This window comes from Astyanax mexicanus, chromosome 4 (assembly GCF_023375975.1).
Source record: "Astyanax mexicanus isolate ESR-SI-001 chromosome 4, AstMex3_surface, whole genome shotgun sequence".
Lineage (NCBI taxonomy): Eukaryota > Metazoa > Chordata > Actinopteri > Characiformes > Acestrorhamphidae > Astyanax > Astyanax mexicanus.
In genome coordinates this window covers 15,742,535-15,765,144 of record NC_064411.1, presented here as the reverse complement: position 1 = coordinate 15,765,144, position 22,610 = coordinate 15,742,535, and the positions used below count along the sequence as shown (strand labels likewise).

At 37.4% G+C, this 22,610-nt stretch overlaps 8 protein-coding genes across 18 annotated transcripts in view; 4 read left to right on the top strand and 4 right to left on the bottom strand.

Moving 5' to 3' along the window:
- LOC125801241 (zinc finger protein 484-like) overlaps positions 1-22,610 on the top strand; it is a 356,394-nt gene that overhangs the window by 113,598 nt on the left and 220,186 nt on the right. Inside the window, exon 1 of one of the 3 annotated variants that reach the window (XM_049477659.1) lies at positions 21,371-21,459. The exons of the other annotated variants lie outside the window; for them this stretch is intronic. The gene's annotated coding sequence lies outside the window, so the exon portion shown is untranslated. Of the gene's footprint in view, positions 1-21,370; positions 21,460-22,610 lie in introns of those variants that run through there. 3 annotated transcript variants of the gene reach the window in all.
- Positions 1-22,610, bottom strand: part of LOC125801208 (zinc finger protein 484-like) — a 207,810-nt gene that overhangs the window by 24,055 nt on the left and 161,145 nt on the right. The window lies entirely within an intron of this gene.
- The window catches only part of LOC125801394 (zinc finger protein 585A-like), a 196,469-nt gene that overhangs the window by 58,214 nt on the left and 115,645 nt on the right, over positions 1-22,610 (bottom strand). The window lies entirely within an intron of this gene.
- The window catches only part of LOC125801308 (zinc finger protein 154-like), a 224,299-nt gene that overhangs the window by 144,897 nt on the left and 56,792 nt on the right, over positions 1-22,610 (bottom strand). The gene's annotated exons all lie outside the window — the stretch shown is intronic.
- Positions 1-22,610, top strand: part of LOC125801636 (zinc finger protein 658B-like) — a 116,303-nt gene that overhangs the window by 53,314 nt on the left and 40,379 nt on the right. The gene's annotated exons all lie outside the window — the stretch shown is intronic.
- Positions 155-8,520, top strand: LOC111194919 (uncharacterized). Of its 2 annotated transcripts, none has more exons than XM_049477250.1 (7): positions 155-356; positions 2,350-3,266; positions 3,640-3,736; positions 5,571-5,672; positions 5,822-5,997; positions 6,832-6,933; positions 7,132-8,520. In XM_049477250.1, exons 2-7 carry the CDS (start codon positions 2,353-2,355, stop codon positions 7,979-7,981), a joined length of 2,241 nt encoding a protein of 746 aa, XP_049333207.1. In that variant the 5' UTR covers positions 155-356; positions 2,350-2,352; the 3' UTR covers positions 7,982-8,520. The 2 variants fall into 2 exon arrangements, with proteins under 2 accessions (XP_049333207.1, XP_049333208.1); XM_049477251.1 differs by having other exon boundaries at positions 5,822-6,022.
- LOC111196873 (uncharacterized) lies at positions 8,713-19,731 on the bottom strand. 8 transcript variants are annotated; one of them, XM_049477453.1, is made up of 18 exons: positions 19,538-19,725; positions 14,067-14,099; positions 13,834-13,958; positions 12,693-12,725; positions 12,515-12,604; positions 12,272-12,340; positions 11,906-11,994; positions 11,706-11,808; positions 11,534-11,627; positions 11,369-11,421; positions 11,165-11,240; positions 10,979-11,047; positions 10,796-10,837; positions 10,514-10,615; positions 10,258-10,312; positions 9,880-10,070; positions 9,598-9,727; positions 8,713-9,428 (listed from the first exon to the last, which is right to left on the bottom strand). In XM_049477453.1, the coding sequence occupies exons 3-18, from the start codon at positions 13,942-13,944 to the stop codon at positions 9,266-9,268; spliced, it is 1,470 nt and encodes a 489-aa protein (XP_049333410.1). In that variant the 5' UTR covers positions 13,945-13,958; positions 14,067-14,099; positions 19,538-19,725; the 3' UTR covers positions 8,713-9,265. The 8 variants fall into 8 exon arrangements, with proteins under 8 accessions (XP_049333410.1, XP_049333408.1, XP_049333409.1 ...); XM_049477451.1 differs by having other exon boundaries at positions 14,071-14,099; positions 19,538-19,724; XM_049477452.1 differs by having other exon boundaries at positions 10,991-11,047; positions 14,071-14,099; positions 19,538-19,724.
- LOC125801340 (zinc finger protein 239-like) overlaps positions 21,435-22,610 on the top strand; it is a 130,278-nt gene continuing 129,102 nt past the window's right edge. Inside the window, exon 1 of the mRNA XM_049477902.1 lies at positions 21,435-21,459. The gene's annotated coding sequence lies outside the window, so the exon portion shown is untranslated. The remainder of the gene's footprint in view (positions 21,460-22,610) is intronic.

The following is a 22,610-nucleotide window of genomic DNA, read 5'->3' as shown; positions in this document are numbered from 1 at the left end:
TTCAGACCTGCAGAGATCAATATTAAAGCTTTTAAACTGCAGTTTTAATTATTTTAATGTAGCCGGTGGGCACTAGGACCTGGGAGGGTTGAGGGCTAATAGGCAACCTGCCCCTTTAAGAATAAAAAGACGGTGACGAGGGGAGCTGCAGGTGCTCATTGGAGTTTTATTTATTGAAATATCTTCTCAGGGCAGCATGTCATACGATTGGCTCTGGGAGACAGCCAATCGGAACACTGGGGGGCGTGGCTATCAGTAATTTGTAATTTGCGCCAAACGGCAATCCCTACGGAGCAACGAGGCGGAGAGGACCACGAGAGTTAAATAGAGTAAGGGAGAATCCTTGAAATAAAGAGGTAAGTGCAGGCGTAATAGCAATTTGACATGTTTTACTTTTGGGTATTTTAAACAAGAGAAAGCATAGCAGTTGAGAAGTTATTTCATTGAGCTAGCTAGCACGGTTGATAGCTGACTGTCTGCTTAACTTTACCTTGAAATTAACCACAACCTGCTAACATGCTAATCTAACTTGCCTTCTAATAGTAAGAGACTAGAAGCAAATGCCTGAAACGCTGGTTTCTGAGCCTCAGCTCTTAAAACACCTGCATTTTAACTACTGGGCTAGCTAGCTAGCGTTAGCTTGCACAATTTAATCCATATCCTTTTAACAGTTTGCCCTTTTCTGTAGCTTACAGCTCCTAAAGCAGCTTGTGGTGGTTTTGTTTATATTCTGTTCTTAGAGCAGCTTACAGCACAGCTCCTCTACATTATGCTCCTAAAGCAGCTTGTGGTGGTTTTGTTTATATTCTGTTCTTAGAGCAGCTTACAGTACAGCTCCTCTACATTCTGCTCCTAAAGCAGCTTGTGGTGGTTTTGTTTATATTCTTTTCTTAGAGCAGCTTACAGTACAGCTCCTCTATATTCTGCTTCTAAAGCAGCTTGTGGTGGTTATATTTATATTCTGTTCTTAGAGCAGCTTACAGTACAGCTCCTCTACATTCTGCTCCTAAAGCAGCTTGTGGTGGTTATGTTTATATTCTGTTCTTAGAGCAGCTTACAGCACGGCTCCTCTACATTATGCTCCTAAAGCAGCTTGTGGTGGTTTTGTTTATATTCTGTTCTTAGAGCAGCTTACAGTACAGCTCCTCTATATTCTGCTCCTAAAGCAGCTTGTGGTGGTTTTGTTTATATTCTGTTCTTAGAGCAGCTTACAGCACAGCTCCTCTACATTCTGCTCCTAAAGCAGCTTGTGGTGGTTTTGTTTATATTCTGTTCTTAGAGCAGCTTACAGTACAGCTCCTCTACATTCTGCTCCTAAAGCAGCTTGTGGTGGTTTTGTTTATATTCTTTTCTTAGAGCAGCTTACAGTACAGCTCCTCTATATTCTGCTTCTAAAGCAGCTTGTGGTGGTTATATTTATATTCTGTTCTTAGAGCAGCTTACAGTACAGCTCCTCTACATTCTGCTCCTAAAGCAGCTTGTGGTGGTTATGTTTATATTCTGTTCTTAGAGCAGCTTACAGAACAGCTCCTCTACATTCTGCTTCTAAAGCAGCTTGTGGTGGTTATGTTTATATTCTGTTCTTAGAGCAGCTTACAGAACAGCTCCTCTACATTCTGCTCCTAAAGCACCTTGTGGTAGTTATATTTATATTCTGTTCTTAGAGCAGCTTACAGTACAGCTCCTCTACATTATGCTCCTAAAGCAGCTTGTGGTGGTTTTGTTTATATTCTGTTCTTAGAGCAGCTTACAGTACAGCTCCTCTATATTCTGCTCCTAAAGCAGCTTGTGGTGGTTTTGTTTATATTCTGTTCTTAGAGCAGCTTACAGCACAGCTCCTCTACATTCTGCTCCTAAAGCAGCTTGTGGTGGTTTTGTTTATATTCTGTTCTTAGAGCAGCTTACAGTACAGCTCCTCTACATTCTGCTTCTAAAGCAGCTTGTGGTGGTTTTGTTTATATTCTGTTCTTAGAGCAGTTTACAGTGCAGCTCCTCTACATTCTGCTCCTAAAGCAGCTTGTGGTGGTTATGTTTATATTCTGTTCTTAGAGCAGCTTACAGAACAGCTCCTCTACATTATACTCCTAAATATTCTATAAGCAGTTTTTTATTAATTACATCCCTTTCCTATGTTTAGATTATTCTAATGTGTATGTAGTAGACATGACAAACGTTTGATTTTTCCTGCACAATCATAATATTCATTGTTTTGTATATCAGTTTCTTTACTCTACCGTTTTCTTTCATTCTGTATGTTTTATTATGTTTAAATACAATAAAATCTAAATTTAGTTCATTTAAAATGTTATTATGGCAAGTTATTAATATCTCTAATTGTGTTTCTTGTAGACAATGCAGAAGGTGTGGCTTGAAGGAATAGCAAAAAATCTGAGGAAACCCAAAGATTCTAAAGTAAATACAGAAGTCCAACTTATTAATGGAAATGAGAAGGAATTTATGGACTCCTACATCACCAAGATCCAAGAGGAAAGGAATTATTTTTTCCAAGCACCTAAGTCCACCAGCAAAGACTATTATTTTTATGCCTGTGAAAGATCAAATAAGGCAAAAGGACAAAGCAAAGGGGAGTCCAGTAAAACAAGAGCCAATTCCTGCCAGGCTTATGTTTCTTTTAAAATGGTCAGGGAGGCTGGATACAAAGCTGTAATAATTCGACACATGTTGGAACATACAGGACACAATGTATCCAATCCTGAAGAGCTAACGAAGAACCCAGTTGATCCTGAATTATTAGGATTTGTGGAGATGTGGCTTAACCAAGGACTGTCAGTATCCCAAGTTGTGTTAAAAAGTTGTAATTGGGCACAAAGTCATGGGCACACAGATAAGCACAACAGAAGATACTATCTCACCCCTAATGATGTTAGATTAGTAAAGCGAAGTTTGCAATCCATCATTTTACCTGATATTGATGATTCTGTGAGTGTTGACAAGTTGATCAGCACTGACCTGAAGGAAAACATTTGTTTTTATCAACCAATCACAAAAGATCAACCTTTGATCATAGTAGTTCAAACACCAGCACAGAAGGCTCTTTTGCAAGAAAATCCCAATCCCATGATTTTCATGGATGCGTCCTACAAAGGTTTAACCTCATATGGTTATGCCTTTTATGCCCTTTTATTAGTGAATCAAACAGGAAGAGGAGTTCCTTTTGCCTACTTTATTGTAAGCCATGAATCATCTGAAACACTGACTGTTTGCTTGAAGAGCCTATCCTCGTGCAATCCAGGCTTTTACCCAAGGTGAGTGCCTGCCCACCCACCTGTCTCCACCCACCCACCTGTCTCCACCCACCCACCCACCTGTCTCCACCCACCCACCCACCTGTCTCCACCCACCCACCTGTCTCCACCCACCCACCTGTCTCCACCCACCCACCTGTCTCCAGTCACCTGTCTCCAGTCACCTGTCTGTCCATTCACATGTATCCACTAGTCATGTTCTCTCAAAAAAAATCAAAATGTTCAATGTCCCCATAACCTGTCACCCAGCCACCTGACCTGACAATTATAATTGCACCCATAACACTGTACCCACATACATATTTCTATTTGCATATGTATGTTCTGTGTGTGTGTGTGTGTGTGTGTGTGTGTGTGTGTGTGTGTTCTGTAGGTCAGTAATGATAGATCGTGACTTAAAAGAACTTGGTGCCATACGACAGACCTTCCCAAAGACCAAAGTTCTCTTATGCTGGTTTCATGTTTTGCAGGTGTGTATTACACTTCCATAACACAGAATATTCAGTGTAATAATATAATATGTGAACATGTTATCTGAGAAAATAGGAATGAAAAAAATATTTATCTGAACAGTAATGGTTTATTTGCTCTGAAAAACTGTTAAACACTATTTTAACATTAAGTAGAAAAACACTACTTTATTTTTTAGTTTTTAACAATTTCGAAATATCTCCTGGAGGAATTGCATTATTTGTGTAGGTAGTATTCAGTTAGTTAGTTAGTATAAATACATTTTTATATATTTCCCTATATAAAATGTAATTATAGAACAAGCTGTATAATAATATCAATCAGCTTTGGAAATAATTTTGCCTGTTCTCAATTTTACCTGATGCACTACTTGCCTCCCTTAATTTTGTTCAGAATGGTTTACAGAAGGGGTGTCAAACTCAAATACACAGTGGGACAAAATTTAAAACTTGGACAAAGTTGCGGGCCGACATTGATAGTTATGATAAAAAATCTTCCACTAGATATAACAATTAACCTTTTTATATGGTCATGAACAATTTTTGCTCAAACATAAACGGAACAAGCAAAGCTTAATATTATATAATATATAACGTAACCCTTGTGTTGTTCCTATTTTTGTGTTCAGCCAGTGTTCAGGTTCTCAGGTTTTCAAATCAACACAATCAGTTATATGTTAAAATATTAAACAAATGTTTACTTCTTCCCAATTACAATAACTATCTTTTTTTTTCTTTTGATAAAAAAATTAAACGGGTCCCACAGACCCTAAAACAAGGGTTAATATTGAATACATGCAAAATTGAATTTCAAACGCCAAAAAAAACAGCAGAGCATTCTGGGATTTGTAGTTATCATACTGCACTCCGGTTGCAAGGTATCTGCCCCAGAGCATTGCAGTTATATTAGTGATACATGCGCTGTATAATACCAGTGGACCAGTTCTATGAGTCATGCGGTATTGTCTCACTGGCCAAATATGTTTACACTATGGGCCAAATTTGGTCCGCGGGCCAGAATTTGACACCTATGGTCTACAGAAATATAAAATGTACTTTTCAGCTGCATTTTCTTATATTTGTCCAACAATTTACCCTCTACATATAACAGTGTATTTAAGGCTTGGGAATATGGGAAAAAATCATATCACAATATTTTTTTTATATCAGTCAATATCAATATATATCACGATATAATCAAACCATTATTTCTGTTACATCTAAAGGTTACTTTGTACTACTCATTGATAAGTGAAGATATTGAGATGTGGGAGTTTGTTGCCTCACACAGGGTGCGCAATTATTCATGTCAAATGTCTGTGATTCATTCATCTGCAGTAACCAAAACATTAGCATGTGGATTAAACCACTGCTCCCTCTGCACTCTGTGCTGTGTGCTTGAAACAATATTTGATGAAACAATATTTGCATTTTATATCAGCATTATAATGACCAAAACTGTCACGCTTATCATATTATAGTGATATTGTTTAAATGTGTTGAAAAATAAAATGCATAAATAATAAATACTAATACACAAACCAAAACTTGTTTCACCAACTTTTACATTGACACAAATAGAATTGACTGACATAATAATAATAATAATGACTGTTGTTATTTATATTATCATTATTATTCATTTCAATATTTAGTGACTTTGACAGAAACACTCTCATAGTTTAATCACAAAAGCTGATTGCTAAAAGCTGCACTGCCTTTACTCGTGCAAGGACCCGTCCCAAATCACACAAGCTTCCCTCTATTATTTTGCAATAAATATTGTTATCTTTTTATCGCCCAGCACTAAGTGTATTTGTATTGTATGTTCAAGGCTGTACATCGCTGGCTGGTGAAAAAAGATGGAGGAAACCTATCACCTGCCCAAAGAAACACCGTTATACATGCCATGATGACAATGAAAGCCTGCATGACGGTACTAAAGGAGGGATTTCTGTGACATCTTGCAACTGAATGTTATTATTCTTGTTTCACTTTGTCAAAGGAAAAATATATATTTCTATATGTTACGTTGTTTGCAAGATAAATTGAAAAAGATAATCGTCTGCTTGTGACACATTTCAGGAAGAAGATTTTGAAAGTGTGTCTGCTTCAAAGTGTAGAGACCTTGAGGCCCAGTTTGGTAGCAGCCGGGTAACCCATTACCTCAGGGACCAATGGTTTCCTTTCGCCGCACTCTGGGCAAACTTTGGACGATTGTTTCAGCACAACAGCAGTGACACCAACAACAAAGCAGAGAGGTACTGGCATAGAGTAATCATACAGGTAGTTCCTGCAATCAGTTATTAAGGAATTATGTAAATAAAGCAAACTTGTATGTTTCCACAGATTAATCTTAGCAACTGTAAAATGGCATAATGTATTTCATTTAAAATTATGATGTTAAATGCAAAGAATTTTGCATCACTATTATTACTTAACAGCAACCTGCATTACTCTGTGCCTAATCCACAGCTATTCTGACATCACTCCTTTGTTTCTAAATCCACAGCTATAATGACCATCATTCTTGTTTCTAATCCACAGCTGTTCTGACCATCACCCCTGTTTCTAATCCACAGCTATTCTAAGAATCACTCCTGTTTCTAATCCACAGCTATACTGACCATTGCTCCATGTTTCTAATCCACATCTGTTCTGACCATTACTCCTGTTTCTAATCCACATCTGTACTGACCATCACTCCTGTTTTTAATCCACATCTGTACTGAACATCACTCCTCTGTTTTTAATCCACAGCTATTCTGACCACCACTCCTGTTTCTAATCCACATCTGTACTGAACATCACTCCTCTGTTTTTAATCCACAGCTATTCTGACCACCACTCCTGTTTCTAATCCACATCTGTACTGACCATCACTCCTGTTTCTAATCCACATCTGTACTGACCATCACTCCTCTGTTTTTAATCCACAGTTGCAATCCTGTTCCTAATCCCAAAAACACTAATACCACAGTAACAGGAACAACCACCTTTGCAACCACCTAGCAAGAAGCTTCAGGTGTGAAATTATTCTGCTGTGTTATTCAGGATTTTACTACAGGTGCATGTATGTTTCTTCCCCTTTTCAGATTCTTCTTCACTATAAAATACCAGTTTTTGCGAGGTCAAGCAAACAAACGAGTTGACCAGCTTCTTCAATTGCTTTGTGGAGATGTCCAAAAATATTACAAGTAAGTTCATTAGGTCTTGGCTTTCATCAATTAGCTATTATGTTAGTTGCATGGGGAAACTTGAATAAATAAGACTGTTTCTCTATTGTTTAAAAAAATATATAAATAAATAGGAAAGTGGTCAGATTCAATTAGGGTTTTTGGTTTATTTGTTATTCATTGGTGGTTGTTATTATACAATGTATTGCTTTCTTCTAGTTATTTGGATGACCTCATACATGCTGGACGACTTAACACTTCTTCATCATCATCATCATCATCTACTTCTGTACCTACTACAAGTATGCTGGGGGATGGTCTGCATGAAAAAATTCACATAGGTGAAGATGGGAGATGTTCACTGCCAGAAGATTTCATGTCAACAGTGTCAGACCCTCGTATAATTACAGTTGATTTAGTCTGGATGCTCTGTGACTGCAAAACCTATGACAGAGGCAATCTGTGCAAGCACACCATGATGGCCAAAACTGAGGCACAAAGAAGAGGCATAAACATACAAGTTTTACGCAATAGAGTGGCAAAACAATATTTTGACAATGATCAGTTCTACATAGATGGAGACTGTCTTTCAGTATACCATCATGATGGCAATGCCACATTTGTCTTTAGAGGTGAATCTGCTTTTTGCACTTGTACTGCCAACAGTTACCAAGAAAAATGTGTGTGCCTACATCTTGCGGATATCCTTGAAATTAACATGACCTCTTCTTGCATGGCCATGACTGAAAGTGAGATTGCCCATCAGCTGTGTCCTAAACCAAAGCCTACAGTGCAGACCATGCTGTCAGACTTGCTTGAATGGAGTCACTCACCAAACTACAAGTACAGCAGAGAACTGCACAATACAATCCAGAAAGCACACAAAATGGCATTTGCAAACTTTGGAATAGTTTCTAAGAAACGCAAAATCTCTGCCCTGCATGCATATCGGCAACGTATTGAGAAGGCCAAACGTGAAGCTAGAGAGACTTTTAAACCTGTAAGGTCACACAGGTTACGTGTGCGGAACATAAAGAAGAAAAGTGTGTCAAGAGAGGGAATTGTGTAACTGTTGGTCACATTTCTTTTCTCCTTTTCTCAGTGAACACTTTAAAAATATGGTGGATATACCCTAATGGTAATTTATCAGCTCCAATGAACATGTAGGACCACTTTGTTACAGCAAATTACATTTGCTGTCATCCATCAGTCACAGCAGTTACCTAGTTCTTCAATACTAAGTATCCCCATGTAGCAGGTATTATTTGTGTTGTTTTTCATTCTCAGCATTGCAGTGACACTTATGTGTTGCTGGTGTGGGTAGATCAGACACAGCTGTGCTGTGCTTTTTTTTTTTTTACCTCTTGTGACACTTTGGACTGGTCCACCAACCAAAACTTTTTAGCCAACTGGAAAGCACTGATGAAGGACTATAACAAAAATGGCAGCAATAATTGAGCCATCATCTCTGACTTTACAACTAGTTAGGTCAAGGTAACTCAACAGAATGGACAGTGTTTAAAAACTCCACCAAGTGTATATTTGGATGTTGATTCTTGATATGGATGTTATAAATGTAAATAAATTGTTGATTACTTTGTTTTTTAAGCTTTGTTTTAATTTGTTTAAAAAGTCCTAAAAGGAATGACAAACTTTATCTGCCTTAAATCACATCTAACTAATGAAGTATTCAATTAAATTCAACTTCATCATTATACCAATCAGGTTGTATGACGCCACAGTTGAAATATTTTCAAATGCAGTGATAGAAATATAAACAAACAACAAAGGAAAGAAACAAGATATTCAAGAGTATTTATAATTTTAAATTTTACAGCATTAAGCAGCTGTTCTTATTTAGAGCAACTTATACAAAAATGCTTAGTGTTCTGTCACTAGCACAAATGAATGTCAAGTACAAATAGGCCATAAACTCCAGTTGAGATACTGCCAGAGCAAATGATAAAAAAAATTATAAAAGAAAAACCTAGAAAGATAAAAACAGAATTACATGACAAGTGCAATGCCAATGAAAATCTAGCAAGTACTGAGACCTAGAAAGGAACTGGACAAAACCTGATTTGTGGTACTCCCCCTAGCTAATTAAAAGAAGTGAACTGAACAGAAACCAGCAGCTACACTGGCCTACTACAGATAAATTTGCATCCAGAACGTTTGTACTACAAACGTTTGTATTACAACCCACTGGGCATAAAAGCTATCCAATCACAGAATTGACTCTTCAGTTTGCTAAGCAAGAACTGCCAGATAACACAAACTTTTTTTTTTTTTTTTTTAAACAATGTGCAATTTGAACAATGTGCATATGTACAAAAAAAAACAACTAAGCTGATCAGCAGCTGTTCATCTCTTCTAGAGCAGTCATTTTTGCAGTTAGGCACTGTTTTATCAAACTGAACACCACATGGCTGACACTGGGCCCAAGCGTGTGTGTGACCTTGTTATAGGTCTCAAAGTGTTCATTAAGGACTTTCTCCACTTCCTGTAGTTCAGCACTGCAAACATACAAAAATAAGTCATCATTTGCATAGTGTGAAACATGTAATCAAAAGAAATTCAATTCACACTGTTTTCTGCCTGTATATATAAATGCAGTGGTACTTTTTGCCGCATGTGTGTGTAACGTAGGGAAGACAAAGGAAACTAGAAGTATAAGAAATTTACCTCAATTCTTCAACTTTTACAATAGCAGATGGTATGTTTTTGTTGCCCTCAGCCAGTCTTTTCCCAATGCTTTCAAAGGGGATGTGCTTTGTGAGCTGTCCAAGGTCCTCTGCCAGACTTTTGCACTCATCTGTGATGTACAAGAAAAAATACAAACTGTCTATCCATTCACTGAAACACTAAATATATTACTTCAACCTTACGTGAAGAATGAACTATGTACTCAGAACAGAAACACGTTTTTTACAACCTCAGAAAGTACTGCCTAAGCCTAAATGTTACCTTCCACCAGCCGGGAGCACATAGTAGTGTTTGCTGCATATTTAGAAGGTTGCACTCCTGCCTGTCTCAACTGCCCTTCTAACTCCTTTTTCTTATGTTTTGCCTTCCTCAAGTATGTGACCATGAGGTTGGCAGAGTAGTTTTCTGGGGCTGAGCATCTCCTCTGTAGCTCTGCAACTGTTACAAAGTGCCTGTACAATAAAATCAGTACAATCATCCCAAAATTATCTGAGTTGCGGAATGTGGTACCAAGTTTTAAGACACTTTTTTTGTCTGCATTTCCTGTATGATGATTATCCGGAAAATGTATCTGTTCCATAAACAAATTTATCTTTATTACTCATGCAACAAGTTGATGAATAAGCACTCTGTATGTACCTTTTAACTTTCTTGGAGCTTGCAACTTTGAGAAGGCTCTCTACATAGAACCCATCTGCAATGTCAGTAAATGTACACATTCAAACAGAGTAGGATGGCAAAGTACAATGAGTTATTACAATTTAACCTGACCTGTGCAAATACCACAAAAACAACAGATGTAAAAAGTCATGTGTAAATGTATAATGTCCATGAATTATAAGCAGTTTACACAGACACTGCATCTTTATTTTGTATTATTACTTTTTATAAATACCTTTTCTCTCCTCCTCATGTGGCTCCTCCTCATGTGGCTCCTCCTCATGTGGCTCCTCCTCATGTGGCTCCTCCTCATGTGGCTCCTCAGTTTCACAGCTGACTGTATAGAACAAACAGACATGTAAAATGGTGAGATTGACAGTTGTTTTGGCAAACCTTCCAAAAATGCAAACCTATACAAACCAATAAAGACTGAAGTCCTAGGAAGTGTAGCACCACAGCCTGTGTAAAACAAAAGCTTGGTCATTAAATGGTGCATAATGTATGAGCTGATACTGACCCATGTCACAGACCCTGAGGGTGATCTGGTCTTCATCCACACCTTTTTGAAGACAGGGAAAAAAATAATTACAAACATTTAAGTTAATATTGTATAGTAAAGCATGCCTATAAATACTCATAGGCTCCTTAAAATGCATTGATTTGTCTCTCTTTTCCTAATTTAAACATCCAGTGAGCTTACACGAATACCCACTCTTCTGACTGGTCTCACAGACATCAGTGTTCACCTGCTCAGTGCTGCTACAGCCAGCTGAAAATATCCAAAGAATTTATCCTTTGAGAGAAGAAGCCACAACAAAGCAGGTAGAGGAGGGTACCAAATGAATAGGAACGCTTAAAAATCCCTAATTAAAAAAGCTGCACATACCTGCACAGATGACACACTGGCCTTTTGCTTTGAGGCACTTGCCATGAAAATACCCACTGCAGGCACTGCATTTAACCTTGTACATAAGAGAGAAGAGACATCAATGAAAATAAAAAAAATAAAATTAAATGAGTAATATTTATCTGACAAAAATTAAATATGGACATTAACAAATAATTAATAGATTCTAAAATGTTGTTGTACCCCATCTTTAGGCAGGAATCTTTCACCACAACTGCAATAATTTCTTTTGTGATCTAAGGAATGCATACAAACTGAGTAAATCAATTATCTTATTAGTCATGTGAAATTAGCTGAAATTATGAGTACAGATGTTAAATAAATGAAATCTCAAAAATTAGCCTTTACCTAGTCCTGCCCACAGCTCAGAAGCCAGGTCTTTACGTTTGTTTAGTATACAGATGTTGGGAAACTCCTTACCATCAAGAACACATTCTGCAAACTAAAACCCAAAAATATCATTGCTTTAAGTTCAAAGGTTCTCAAACTTAAAACACATAAGTGTGCCACATTAATTTACCATTATGGTGAAAACTCCACATGACACGGAATCCAGCTGTGTTGAATGTGGTAAGGTTTTGACTGTCCATGGACCAAGAATATCTCTCCTCTTTGCAAACAGTCTATTAAAAGACAAAAACAGAATATAAAATGTCACAGTGAAAGTGAAATCATATGCAATATGAAAGACAGGAAATATTAATGAAAGATTTTGCCTACTCCCAGGTGTCTCTGATGGTTTCACATTTCTCCTTTGACTCTCCAAAGGAATTACAATACACAATCTCTTTACTTTCCAAGTTGCAATGCTAAAACAAAGACAAATATAGAGCAAGTCACAATTCTAGAGATTTCAATTAGCATCAAATATTCAAAAGTTATATATAAAATATTATATAGATAATGAGTAAGAACTGAACCGATTAATAGGGTAATCTAAATTTAAAAAGATGTACTTAAACTGCTTGATCCATCTGTTCCTTGCTTCAAACCTTCACAATCATTGTGACACCACAATTACCTCAAATACTCAACCTAACTGCAAGCAAACACTTAAATAATGATTTGCAAAACCGATTTACTTACAACAAAGGTCCAGTGATCTCCCTCTAGGTAAGGACCCATAACTCTTTTGTAGTTTTGTAGTTTGTCAGTCTTGAAAGCAAAATAATATTGGAAAGGATTGTGTCTTAACACACACACGCACATATATATATATATATATATATATATATATATATATATATATATATATATATATATATATATATATATATATATATATATATATATATATAAAACGTCAGGTTTTAAGAATGTTAATTATACCTTCATGAAGTATGTACTCCTTGCCCTTTTGCACCCATCAAGGATCTTTGACATGCTATGGGTCGTTATGGCAAGAAGATCCAAATCACCCTATGAATGTTGCAGAGGCCATTTTTTCTTAATATTCAAGAATGTTAAGTAAAAAAATAACACTGCAAAATATGAAATAGCACATTACCTTGCTCTTAATGTGGAAAAGGGCATCCATGATCTAAAAGCAAATTGTTGTTTATTCAACAGTTTTGACAAATAAGACATCAGTGCACAGAAGTCAGTATACACAAATATCAGAGGAATTCACACATTGGAAACAAAGAAAGTAGGGGTAATAATAGTAATATGCAGTACAGGCCAAAAGTTTGGACACACCTTCTCATTCAATGCGTTCTTTATTTTTATGACTATTTACATTGTAGATTCTCACTGAAGGCATCAAAACTATGAATGAACACATGTGGAGTTTTATGTACTTAACAAAAAATTACTTGGCCTCCACAGTCACCGGACCTGAACCCAATCCAGATGGTTTGGGGTGAGCTGGAGCAAAGGGGCAAAAGGGGCAAAGGGGCAACAAAGGCAAAGGGGCAACAAGTGCTAAACACCTCTGGGAACTCCTTCCTTCAAGACTCTTGGAAAACCATTTCAGAATGCCAAGAGTGTACAAAGCAGTAATCAGAGCAAAGGGTGGCTATTTAGAAGAAATTAAAATATAAAACATGTTTTCAGTTATTTCACCTTTTTTGTGAAGTACAAAACTCCACGTTCATTCAATTCCATGTTCATTCACAGTTTTGATGCGTTCAGTAAGAATCTACAATGTAAATAGTCATGAAAATAAAGAAAACAGTGGTGCATTTGTGCTCCAACTTGTCCTGAAAGATGTTTTATTAAAGGGAATACGAAAGGTTGGTGATAGATGGACAGAGTGAAATGAAAAGTAGAAAATCATGTGGAGAATTTATCTATTTGTCTTTTACAATAAATTTTACAGCAAGATTGTGGATCATTTTTGCGTCACCAAGTAAAACCAATACACTTCAACTACATTAAAACATTTAACTCTAACAGCACTAAAATTAAGACGCAAATTTATTTTTGCATTACCAGATATGTGATGATGGCAGAAAAAAAATAGCACATTTTATTCAAACATGCTCTAAGAAATACATCATTAAAATTAAAAGCCAGACATTACATTGTGGTACAGAAAATAAAGAATAAAAATATTGCAATATACAAATGCAATTGTAATGGCAAAGAATTTATGAGTGGCTCCCTGTGCAAAGGTCCAATGTTGGTGTGTTTCAGGCTATACATACCTCATCTGAAATTCTGTTTGGGCCATACAATGACCGAAAGCTGTCTACAGTTAGTGGGAACAGCCCCACATGTCCCAAAAGAATATGGCCAGGGACGTCATCCTTCTTCATTAGTTTCTCAAGGTCTGTATAAATGAAAAAAACAAATTAATATATTATATAATTTTAAATTCTAAACAGAATTCAAATTGATACTCACAAATCATCAATGTGTATCCAGTATTAAGACATACCTACCGTACATTACAGGAAGTAGGACAATATTCCTGTGGGAATTTAAAACAGAACTCTTAGAGAGAATTCAATGAAAATTCAACATAAGTGTTGCAAACTGTAAAAAGGAGGCATAAAGTGAATGTTAAGCTAAATGTTTTAAAATTAGTTACAAAAAACTTGCAAACTGTAAGGTGCTCTAAGAACAGAATATAAACATAACCACCACAAGCTGCTTTAGGAGCAGAATGTAGAGGAGCTGTACTGTAAGTTGCACTAAGAAAAGAATATAAATATAACCACCACAAGCTGCTTTAGGAGCAGAATGTAGAGGAGCTGTACTGTAAGCTGCTCTAAGAAAAGAATATAAACATAACCACCACAAGCTGCTTTAGGAGCAGAATATAGAGGAGCTGTACTGTAAGCTGCTCTAAGAACAGAATATAAACAAAACCACCAAAAGCTGCTTTAGAAGCAGAATATAGAGGAGCTGTACTGTAAGCTGCTCTAAGAACAGAATATAAATATAACCACCACAAGCTGCTTTAGGAGCAGAATGTAGAGGAGCTGTGCTGTAAGCTGCTCTAAGAAAAGAATATAAACATAACCACCACAAGCTGCTTTAGGAGCAGAATATAGAGGAGCTGTACTGTAAGCTGCTCTAAGAACAGAATATAAATATAACCACCACAAGCTGCTTTAGGAGCAGAATATAGAGGAGCTGTACTGTAAGCTGCTCTAAGAACAGAATATAAATATAACCACCACAAGCTGCTTTAGGAGCAGAATGTAGAGGAGCTGTACTGTAAGCTGCTCTAAGAAAAGAATATAAACATAACCACCACAAGCTGCTTTAGGAGCAGAATATAGAGGAGCTGTACTGTAAGCTGCTCTAAGAACAGAATATAAATATAACCACCACAAGCTGCTTTAGGAGCAGAATATAGAGGAGCTGTACTGTAAGCTGCTCTAAGAACAGAATATAAATATAACCACCACAAGCTGCTTTAGGAGCAGAATATAGAGGAGCTGTACTGTAAGCTGCTCTAAGAACAGAATATAAATATAACCACCACAAGCTGCTTTAGGAGCAGAATGTAGAGGAGCTGTACTGTAAGCTGCTCTAAGAAAAGAATATAAACATAACCACCACAAGCTGCTTTAGGAGCAGAATATAGAGGAGCTGTACTGTAAGCTGCTCTAAGAACAGAATATAACGAGTTGTCCCCCTGTCACAGGGGGACGTAGGGCCCTCGCACAACAGCGCATATCGTACCGGGCCAAACCGAGAAACCGGTCAAAGTAATTTTAAGGTCTTATTGAGTGTGCCAATTTTCAAGAGTTTTCTATCCTGTTAAACATGTGAAATATCCATTTAAAATACAGGTGGCGCTATAGCGCTGTTAAAATACATGTATTTGAAATTCTAATTCTACATCAAACAACAGCCTTAGATAAGCAGGCCAGTCAAATTTTGTGAGTTTTTCTTCGTTATAACCTCCTCAAAACACCTAGCATTACCTAGGTTTTCACCTCCTGTTTTGATGTGGCATCTCACAAATTCAACCATCTGCCATTTCGTCCTCGTTTGAGATATCGACTATTCCTTCACAATTTATCATCAGATATGTTCAATGTTTATTTTTACCAAATATCAAGAGAATTCAACAAAATTTGCTAGGAGTAGTTTGACAACATACGCAAAACAATGTGTGTAAAATGCAGATATTTCAAAATGGCCGACTTCCTGTTGGGCAGAGTCAGTCCTACCAATACTGAAAACGTGTCTAATGATGTCTCTTGTGTTTTTGCCAAGTTTCATGAATTTTTAATCATCTGTGTTCTGACTGTGTCATGGTTTCACTTTGGTTTAGTGTTGCGTCTCTAGTCAATCAATTGCCCGCCATTACGTCACCGTTTTAGCGATCAATTATTCCTTTGGCAATTTCCATCAACTGTGTCTGATGTTCATTTTCATCTAATTTAGAGGTAATCTGACAAAGACTTTAGGAGCAGTTTAAATGAGTTTGTGAAAAAAAGTGTAAAAATATTACAAAATCCAATATGGCCGACTTCCTGTTGGGCGGAGCTAATACAAACCAAATGCAAATATGTGCAGAGTCATAATATCTACGCTCCTACCAAAATTTGAGAAGATTAGACAAATTTTGACACATCCACAGCTAATTTATTAACCGTACGAATTAGGGGGCGCTGTAGAGTCCGCTAGCTACACATGAAAAAATTATCACAATATTTGTAAAGTGTTTTTTAGATCTTATGGAATCTGACAATTTTCAAGAGTTTTTGAGCATTTCCGTAATGTCAAATATGCATTGAAACCTAGGTGGCGCTATAGAGCCAATGAAATATGTATATATGAAATTTCAATTTTTAATCAAAGTACTGCTTAAATCAAGCAGGCCTGTAAAGTTTCGTGAGTGTTCAACCTGTTTAACCTCCTCAAACACCTACCAACACCAGAATGTATTTACTTCCTATTTTAATGGGGTATCTCAAGCAATTCAACTGTCCGCCATTTCGTTCTCGTTTAAGATATCGACTATTCCTTCGCAATTTATCATCACGGATGGTAGTAGTTTATTGCTGACAAATATCAAGAGTATTCACCAAATTCCCTAGGAGGAGTTCGACAAAGTATGCAAAAAATGTGTGTAAAATGCACGTTTTTCAAAATGGCCGACTTCCTGTTGGGCGGAGTCAATGATACCCATGGTGACAATGTGTGTAATGATGTCTTTTATGTTTCTGTAAAGTTTCATGATTTTTCAAACACCTGTGTTCTGACCATGCTAATGTTTCTATTTGGGCTAATGTTACGTCTCCATTAAATCTATTGCCCGCCATTATGTCATCGTTTGAGCTATCGACTATTCCTTCGCAATTTAGCACCAAGTATGTCTGGAGACTATCCAAACCCAATTTTGAGGTAATCTGACAAAAACTCTAGGAGGAGTTCGAATGAGTATGTGAAAAATGTGTAAAAATTTCACAAATTCCAAAATGGCCGACTTCCTGGTGGGCGGAGCTAATGCACGCCAGTTGGTAAAATGTGCGGAATCATATTATCTATTTTTCTACCAAATATCAAGAATATTGGAGAATTTTTGAGAAGGCCACGGCTAATGAATTAGCCGAACCAAATAGGGGGCGCTGTAGAGTCATCTAGCTACACACGACAAAAATGACAATATATATCTAAATCACTTCGAGGCCTTATTGAATCTGCCAATTATCAAGAGGCTGAGCGCTTTCCAAACATGTCATATGAAATAGGTGGCGCTAGAGAGCTGATGAAACACGAACATACAAAATTTTAATTTAAGGTCAAAGTATGGCCAAAGCCAAATAGGTCTGTAAAATTTTAGGAGTTTTCAAACATCTTAACCCCTCCAAAACCCAGCGGGAAACTTTTTTTTTTGCGACTTCCTGTCAAAATGGCCGACTTCCTGTTGGGCGGAGTCAAATAAAACCAAGTGATCCTTGTTCTTTATGAGGAGGTTAATGAGCGTACCAAAATTGGTGCACATTGGACAAACTTCATCCCGGCCACTGCCGACGTTTGGGGGCGCTATAGAGCTCCTGAACAACGCCAAAGTCCATGCTCTATGGAACTTTAAAATTTTCGCCGAGTTTGAGGCCTGTGCCAAAATGCGTGAGTTTTCGAGTATCGGAAATGCCTCAAAAATGGGCGAAAGTGTCCGGAATAATAATAATAATAATCCTTCCAAAAACAATAGGGCTTTGCACCTCCGGTGCAGGCTTCGCCTGCGCCTTCGGTGCTCGGGCCCTAAATATAACCACCACAAGCTGCTTTAGGAGCAGAATGTAGAGGAGCTGTACTGTAAGCTGCTCTAAGAACAGAATATAAACAAAACCACCACAAGCTGCTTTAGAAGCAGAATATAGAGGAGCTGTACTGTAAGTTGCACTAAGAAAAGAATATAAATATAACCACCACAAGCTGCTTTAGGAGCAGAATGTAGAGGAGCTGTACTGTAAGCTGCTCTAAGAAAAGAATATAAACATAACCACCACAAGCTGCTTTAGGAGCAGAATATAGAGGAGCTGTACTGTAAGCTGCTCTAAGAACAGAATATAAATATAACCACCACAAGCTGCTTTAGGAGCAGAATATAGAGGAGCTGTACTGTAAGCTGCTCTAAGAACAGAATATAAACAAAACCACCAAAAGCTGCTTTAGAAGCAGAATATAGAGGAGCTGTACTGTAAGCTGCTCTAAGAACAGAATATAAATATAACCACCACAAGCTGCTTTAGGAGCAGAATGTAGAGGAGCTGTGCTGTAAGCTGCTCTAAGAAAAGAATATAAACATAACCACCACAAGCTGCTTTAGGAGCAGAATATAGAGGAGCTGTACTGTAAGCTGCTCTAAGAACAGAATATAAATATAACCACCACAAGCTGCTTTAGGAGCAGAATATAGAGGAGCTGTACTGTAAGCTGCTCTAAGAACAGAATATAAATATAACCACCACAAGCTGCTTTAGGAGCAGAATGTAGAGGAGCTGTACTGTAAGCTGCTCTAAGAACAGAATATAAATATAACCACCACAAGCTGCTTTAGGAGCAGAATGTAGAGGAGCTGTGCTGTAAGCTGCTCTAAGAACAGAATATAAACATAACCACCACAAGCTGCTTTAGGAGCAGAATATAGAGGAGCTGTACTGTAAGCTGCTCTAAGAACAGAATATAAATATAACCACCACAAGCTGCTTTAGGAGCAGAATATAGAGGAGCTGTACTGTAAGCTGCTCTAAGAACAGAATATAAATATAACCACCACAAGCTGCTTTAGGAGCAGAATATAGAGGAGCTGTACTGTAAGCTGCTCTAAGAACAGAATATAAATATAACCACCACAAGCTGCTTTAGGAGCAGAATATAGAGGAGCTGTACTGTAAGCTGCTCTAAGAACAGAATATAAACAAAACCACCAAAAGCTGCTTTAGAAGCAGAATATAGAGGAGCTGTACTGTAAGCTGCTCTAAGAACAGAATATAAATATAACCACCACAAGCTGCTTTAGGAGCAGAATGTAGAGGAGCTGTGCTGTAAGCTGCTCTAAGAACAGAATATAAACAAAACCACCACAAGCTGCTTTAGGAGCTGTAAGCTACAGAAAAGGGCAAACTGTTAAAAGGATATGGATTAAATTGTGCAAGCTAACGCTAGCTAGCTAGCCCAGTAGTTAAAATGCAGGTGTTTTAAGAGCTGAGGCTCAGAAACCAGCGTTTCAGGCATTTGCTTCTAGTCTCTTACTATTAGAAGGCAAGTTAGATTAGCATGTTAGCAGGTTGTGGTTAATTTCAAGGTAAAGTTAAGCAGACAGTCAGCTATCAACCGTGCTAGCTAGCTCAATGAAATAACTTCTCAACTGCTATGCTTTCTCTTGTTTAAAATACCCAAAAGTAAAACATGTCAAATTGCTATTACGCCTGCACTTACCTCTTTATTTCAAGGATTCTCCCTTACTCTATTTAACTCTCGTGGTCCTCTCCGCCTCGTTGCTCCGTAGGGATTGCCGTTTGGCGCAAATTACAAATTACTGATAGCCACGCCCCCCAGTGTTTCGATTGGCTGTCTCCCAGAGCCAATCGTATGACATGCTGCCCTGAGAAGATATTTCAATAAATAAAACTCCAACGAGCGCTGCAGGTGAGCTCATTAGTGGGGAGAGTACCTGGCCGCCATTACGTGCTTCAGCAGCAGCAGCAGCAGCAGCAGCAGCAGCAGCAGCAAGAGAAGGTAATGTTTTTAATTAGTTTTTGTAGCAGCTTATACTTATCTGTGCTATCTGGCTGATTTTATGAAGTGCTTGTGTTGTGTAGGTTTTGCTGGATAGTGCAGTGTTTTAATGTTTTGGGCAGGTGCTGCTGTTTCACTTGACTCTCATCATACATTGGAAAGAGGTATGTTGTGTATTGCAGTGGTTGTACACAGTTGTACAAGTCAGCTATTTTACAACACTCCAAGTACCTTAAGGTCTGTATTGTTTAGGGTTGTAGTAAAATTATATATTATGTATATTTTTTTAACTGGGTTTTTAGTATTCATTGTGCAAGTTCACAAGAAGGCTGGGGTGCTCCTGATTTTCCCTTTCCCTCCATGTGCTTCTCTCAAGACGGCAAGGGTATGTAACATTTTTAATTTGGTTGAGCTAATGAACAAATAAATAAATAAATGTTGAATAATTATGTGTGTCTTGGCAGGACGTGTGCATGGCTGAAAGTTGAGGATATTGGCCACTGTTTTCTGTTGTTTCCTGATTTCTACTGTGTTTCTAATCTTGTTTTCTAATGTCATTTCTACTGTTTTCTTAATGGTTCTCTACTGTTTTTGATGGTCCATTTATGGGTTTTTTTTTTGATAGTTTCTGTATTTCTTTCCTTATAATTTCTGTATTGATTGCTTTAGTTTCTGCAGTTTCTTTGTTTTGTTATTTTTTTTTGGTGCTTTATTTATTTATTTATTTTTATTTATTTTTTTTGCATTGTTTTCTGGCTATGACTATCTGCATAATTTATTGTAGTAGCTAAGTTTTGTTTAATTTTGTAATTCTTTGTTTTTTGGGTTCAATTAAATTAGTTTATTTTCTTTTTTCATTGGTTTCAGTAACTTTGTGGGTTTTGTGGGGTTTTTTTTTTCCAATTAATAATCTGCCACATTTGAGTTTCTTTTCATCTAGTGTGTTTTGTTGAACAGTATTTTTGAAGTTACCAAAGAAAGAATCCAAGCTAGTCCTCCCCATTATGGTTTGTTTGGTGTGGTGTGCAGTGTAGTGTTAAGCTGTGGGGTTTGTGGATCCTTTATTTTTGGTTTGCTTTATTCCATCCAAAACTGGTGTTCATGTGCTAAAGCCAAGTATTGTCAGTGTCAACCAATTCAGTGGAGATTCATTGTGGGTTTTATGTTTGTGTTTTGATGATTTGTGAATAAAAGTATTTTTGATTTTAAACTCTGCCTCTATAGACTGTTTTAACACAGTCGGGATCTGTGAAGGGGGAGGGCTTCACATTCCTTTTGGGTTTCTCCCACCTTTTAACGGGAGTGGCGTAGTCAGTATAAGTGCATGGGTAAAAATGGCTAGAAGCTACCACTCGTAAGTGTCACATTAAAAAATATTTTCTTTCCTATTTTAGTGAAATACTTTATTCTAATTTGTAAAATGAAAGAAAAGCCCCATAGAAGTAGTTCTACGCTGTTTTAAATGAGTTTTAGCTGTTTACTTCCATTCAGCGCGGTGATGGGGTGTAATGTGATATGGAGGGGGCGGAGCTCTACATAACCCGAGTGAGGCTGAGCTTCGGGCTCTGCAGTTCTTTCGCAGCGCCTGAGGAGGAAGAGCAGGATCAGCTGAACTACAGAAGGTATGGAGAAGTTTCTCTCTCTTTCTTTAACACGCTGTTCTACATTCACTCCTACACCCACACCACCTTCACCACCTTCAGCATGTGCAGCATTTACACCACCAGCACTGGATCTTCTCCTAGCTCTGCTCAGCAGTTATGTGTCGTTCGAGAACGATGCAGCTCTAAGCGTCGGCTCTTTGAAGTGAACGATTCCACAATGGGAGCGTTTTAGGATCCTATTTGGGATCCGTTTTTTTCCTTCAGTATGTCGCTGTCTCTCTGCCTCCCTGTCGTTGCGCTTGTGCTCTGCAAAGTGTCGCAGAGCCCACAGTATTTTTACAACGTCATTTTTTTGTCCTTCGGTGCCTCGCTGTCTCCACTCCACCTATGGAGCTAAATTAGTGCCAAAACTACGCAAGTAAAGAAAACGCGCTTCTAGCGATTCCCCAGAGCATTAATTTACACTGATTAAGGTGTTTAATACATCTATAATAATCACCACTCTACCATTTTATATCCGATTTACACACGGTTTGATTTGTTACAAACAGCAGAGATGTAGTTATGATATAGGAAGCTGTTACACATTACAAATATGAGCTTTCATGCTGAAATATTTTACATTATGCTCTTTAAAAAAGAGAGAAAAAATATTAATCAGTGTTTAAATTAATTAATTAGATAGATAGATAGATAGATAGATAGATAGATAGATAGATAGATAGATAGATAGATAGATAGATAGATAGATAGATAGATAGATAGATAGATAGATAGGTAATCATATCGACCTGGTCCTCACCACACAGCCTGCCTCACTCATCCTGACAGGAAAAAAACCCTAAAATATTAGCTTGTAAAATGACCCAGTGGTGTTATAGCAGAATAACACACCTAACGGTTAAAGTTAACTATATAACGAAAAGGATTAACCATTACAAACTGTGTGTACATTATCCTACCATTTAGGCTATATATCAACAACTAATAACAAATTCATGTTTTTAGGACATTCACGCTGTTGGTAGTATGTGATGTTTGGAATTGCTAGCTAGCTTGGCTAGGTCGCTAGCATTGGCTTGATAAGGTAAAGGTGGCTAAACTGTAACTTACCTTTAAAAATAATGTAATGTGCCCCTATATCCAGTTGCTGTATCCTTTTAACAAAA

Bases quoted from the DNA above. Each gene is read 5' to 3' on its own strand.
- LOC111194919 (XM_049477250.1), top strand. From the start codon at position 2,353: ATGCAGAAGGTGTGGCTTGAAGGAATAGCAAAAAATCTGAGGAAACCC. The intron at 3,267-3,639 runs GTGAGTGCCTGC...TGTGTTCTGTAG, and splicing joins AATCCAGGCTTTTACCCAAG to GTCAGTAATGATAGATCGTG. The intron at 5,998-6,831 runs GTACTGGCATAG...TCCCCTTTTCAG, and splicing joins ACCAACAACAAAGCAGAGAG to ATTCTTCTTCACTATAAAAT.
- LOC111196873 (XM_049477451.1), bottom strand. The intron at 11,809-11,905 runs GTAGGCAAAATC...GTCTTTTAATAG, and splicing joins ACCATCAGAGACACCTGGGA to ACTGTTTGCAAAGAGGAGAG. The intron at 11,422-11,533 runs GTAAAGGCTAAT...TGCATTCCTTAG, and splicing joins TGAGCTGTGGGCAGGACTAG to ATCACAAAAGAAATTATTGC.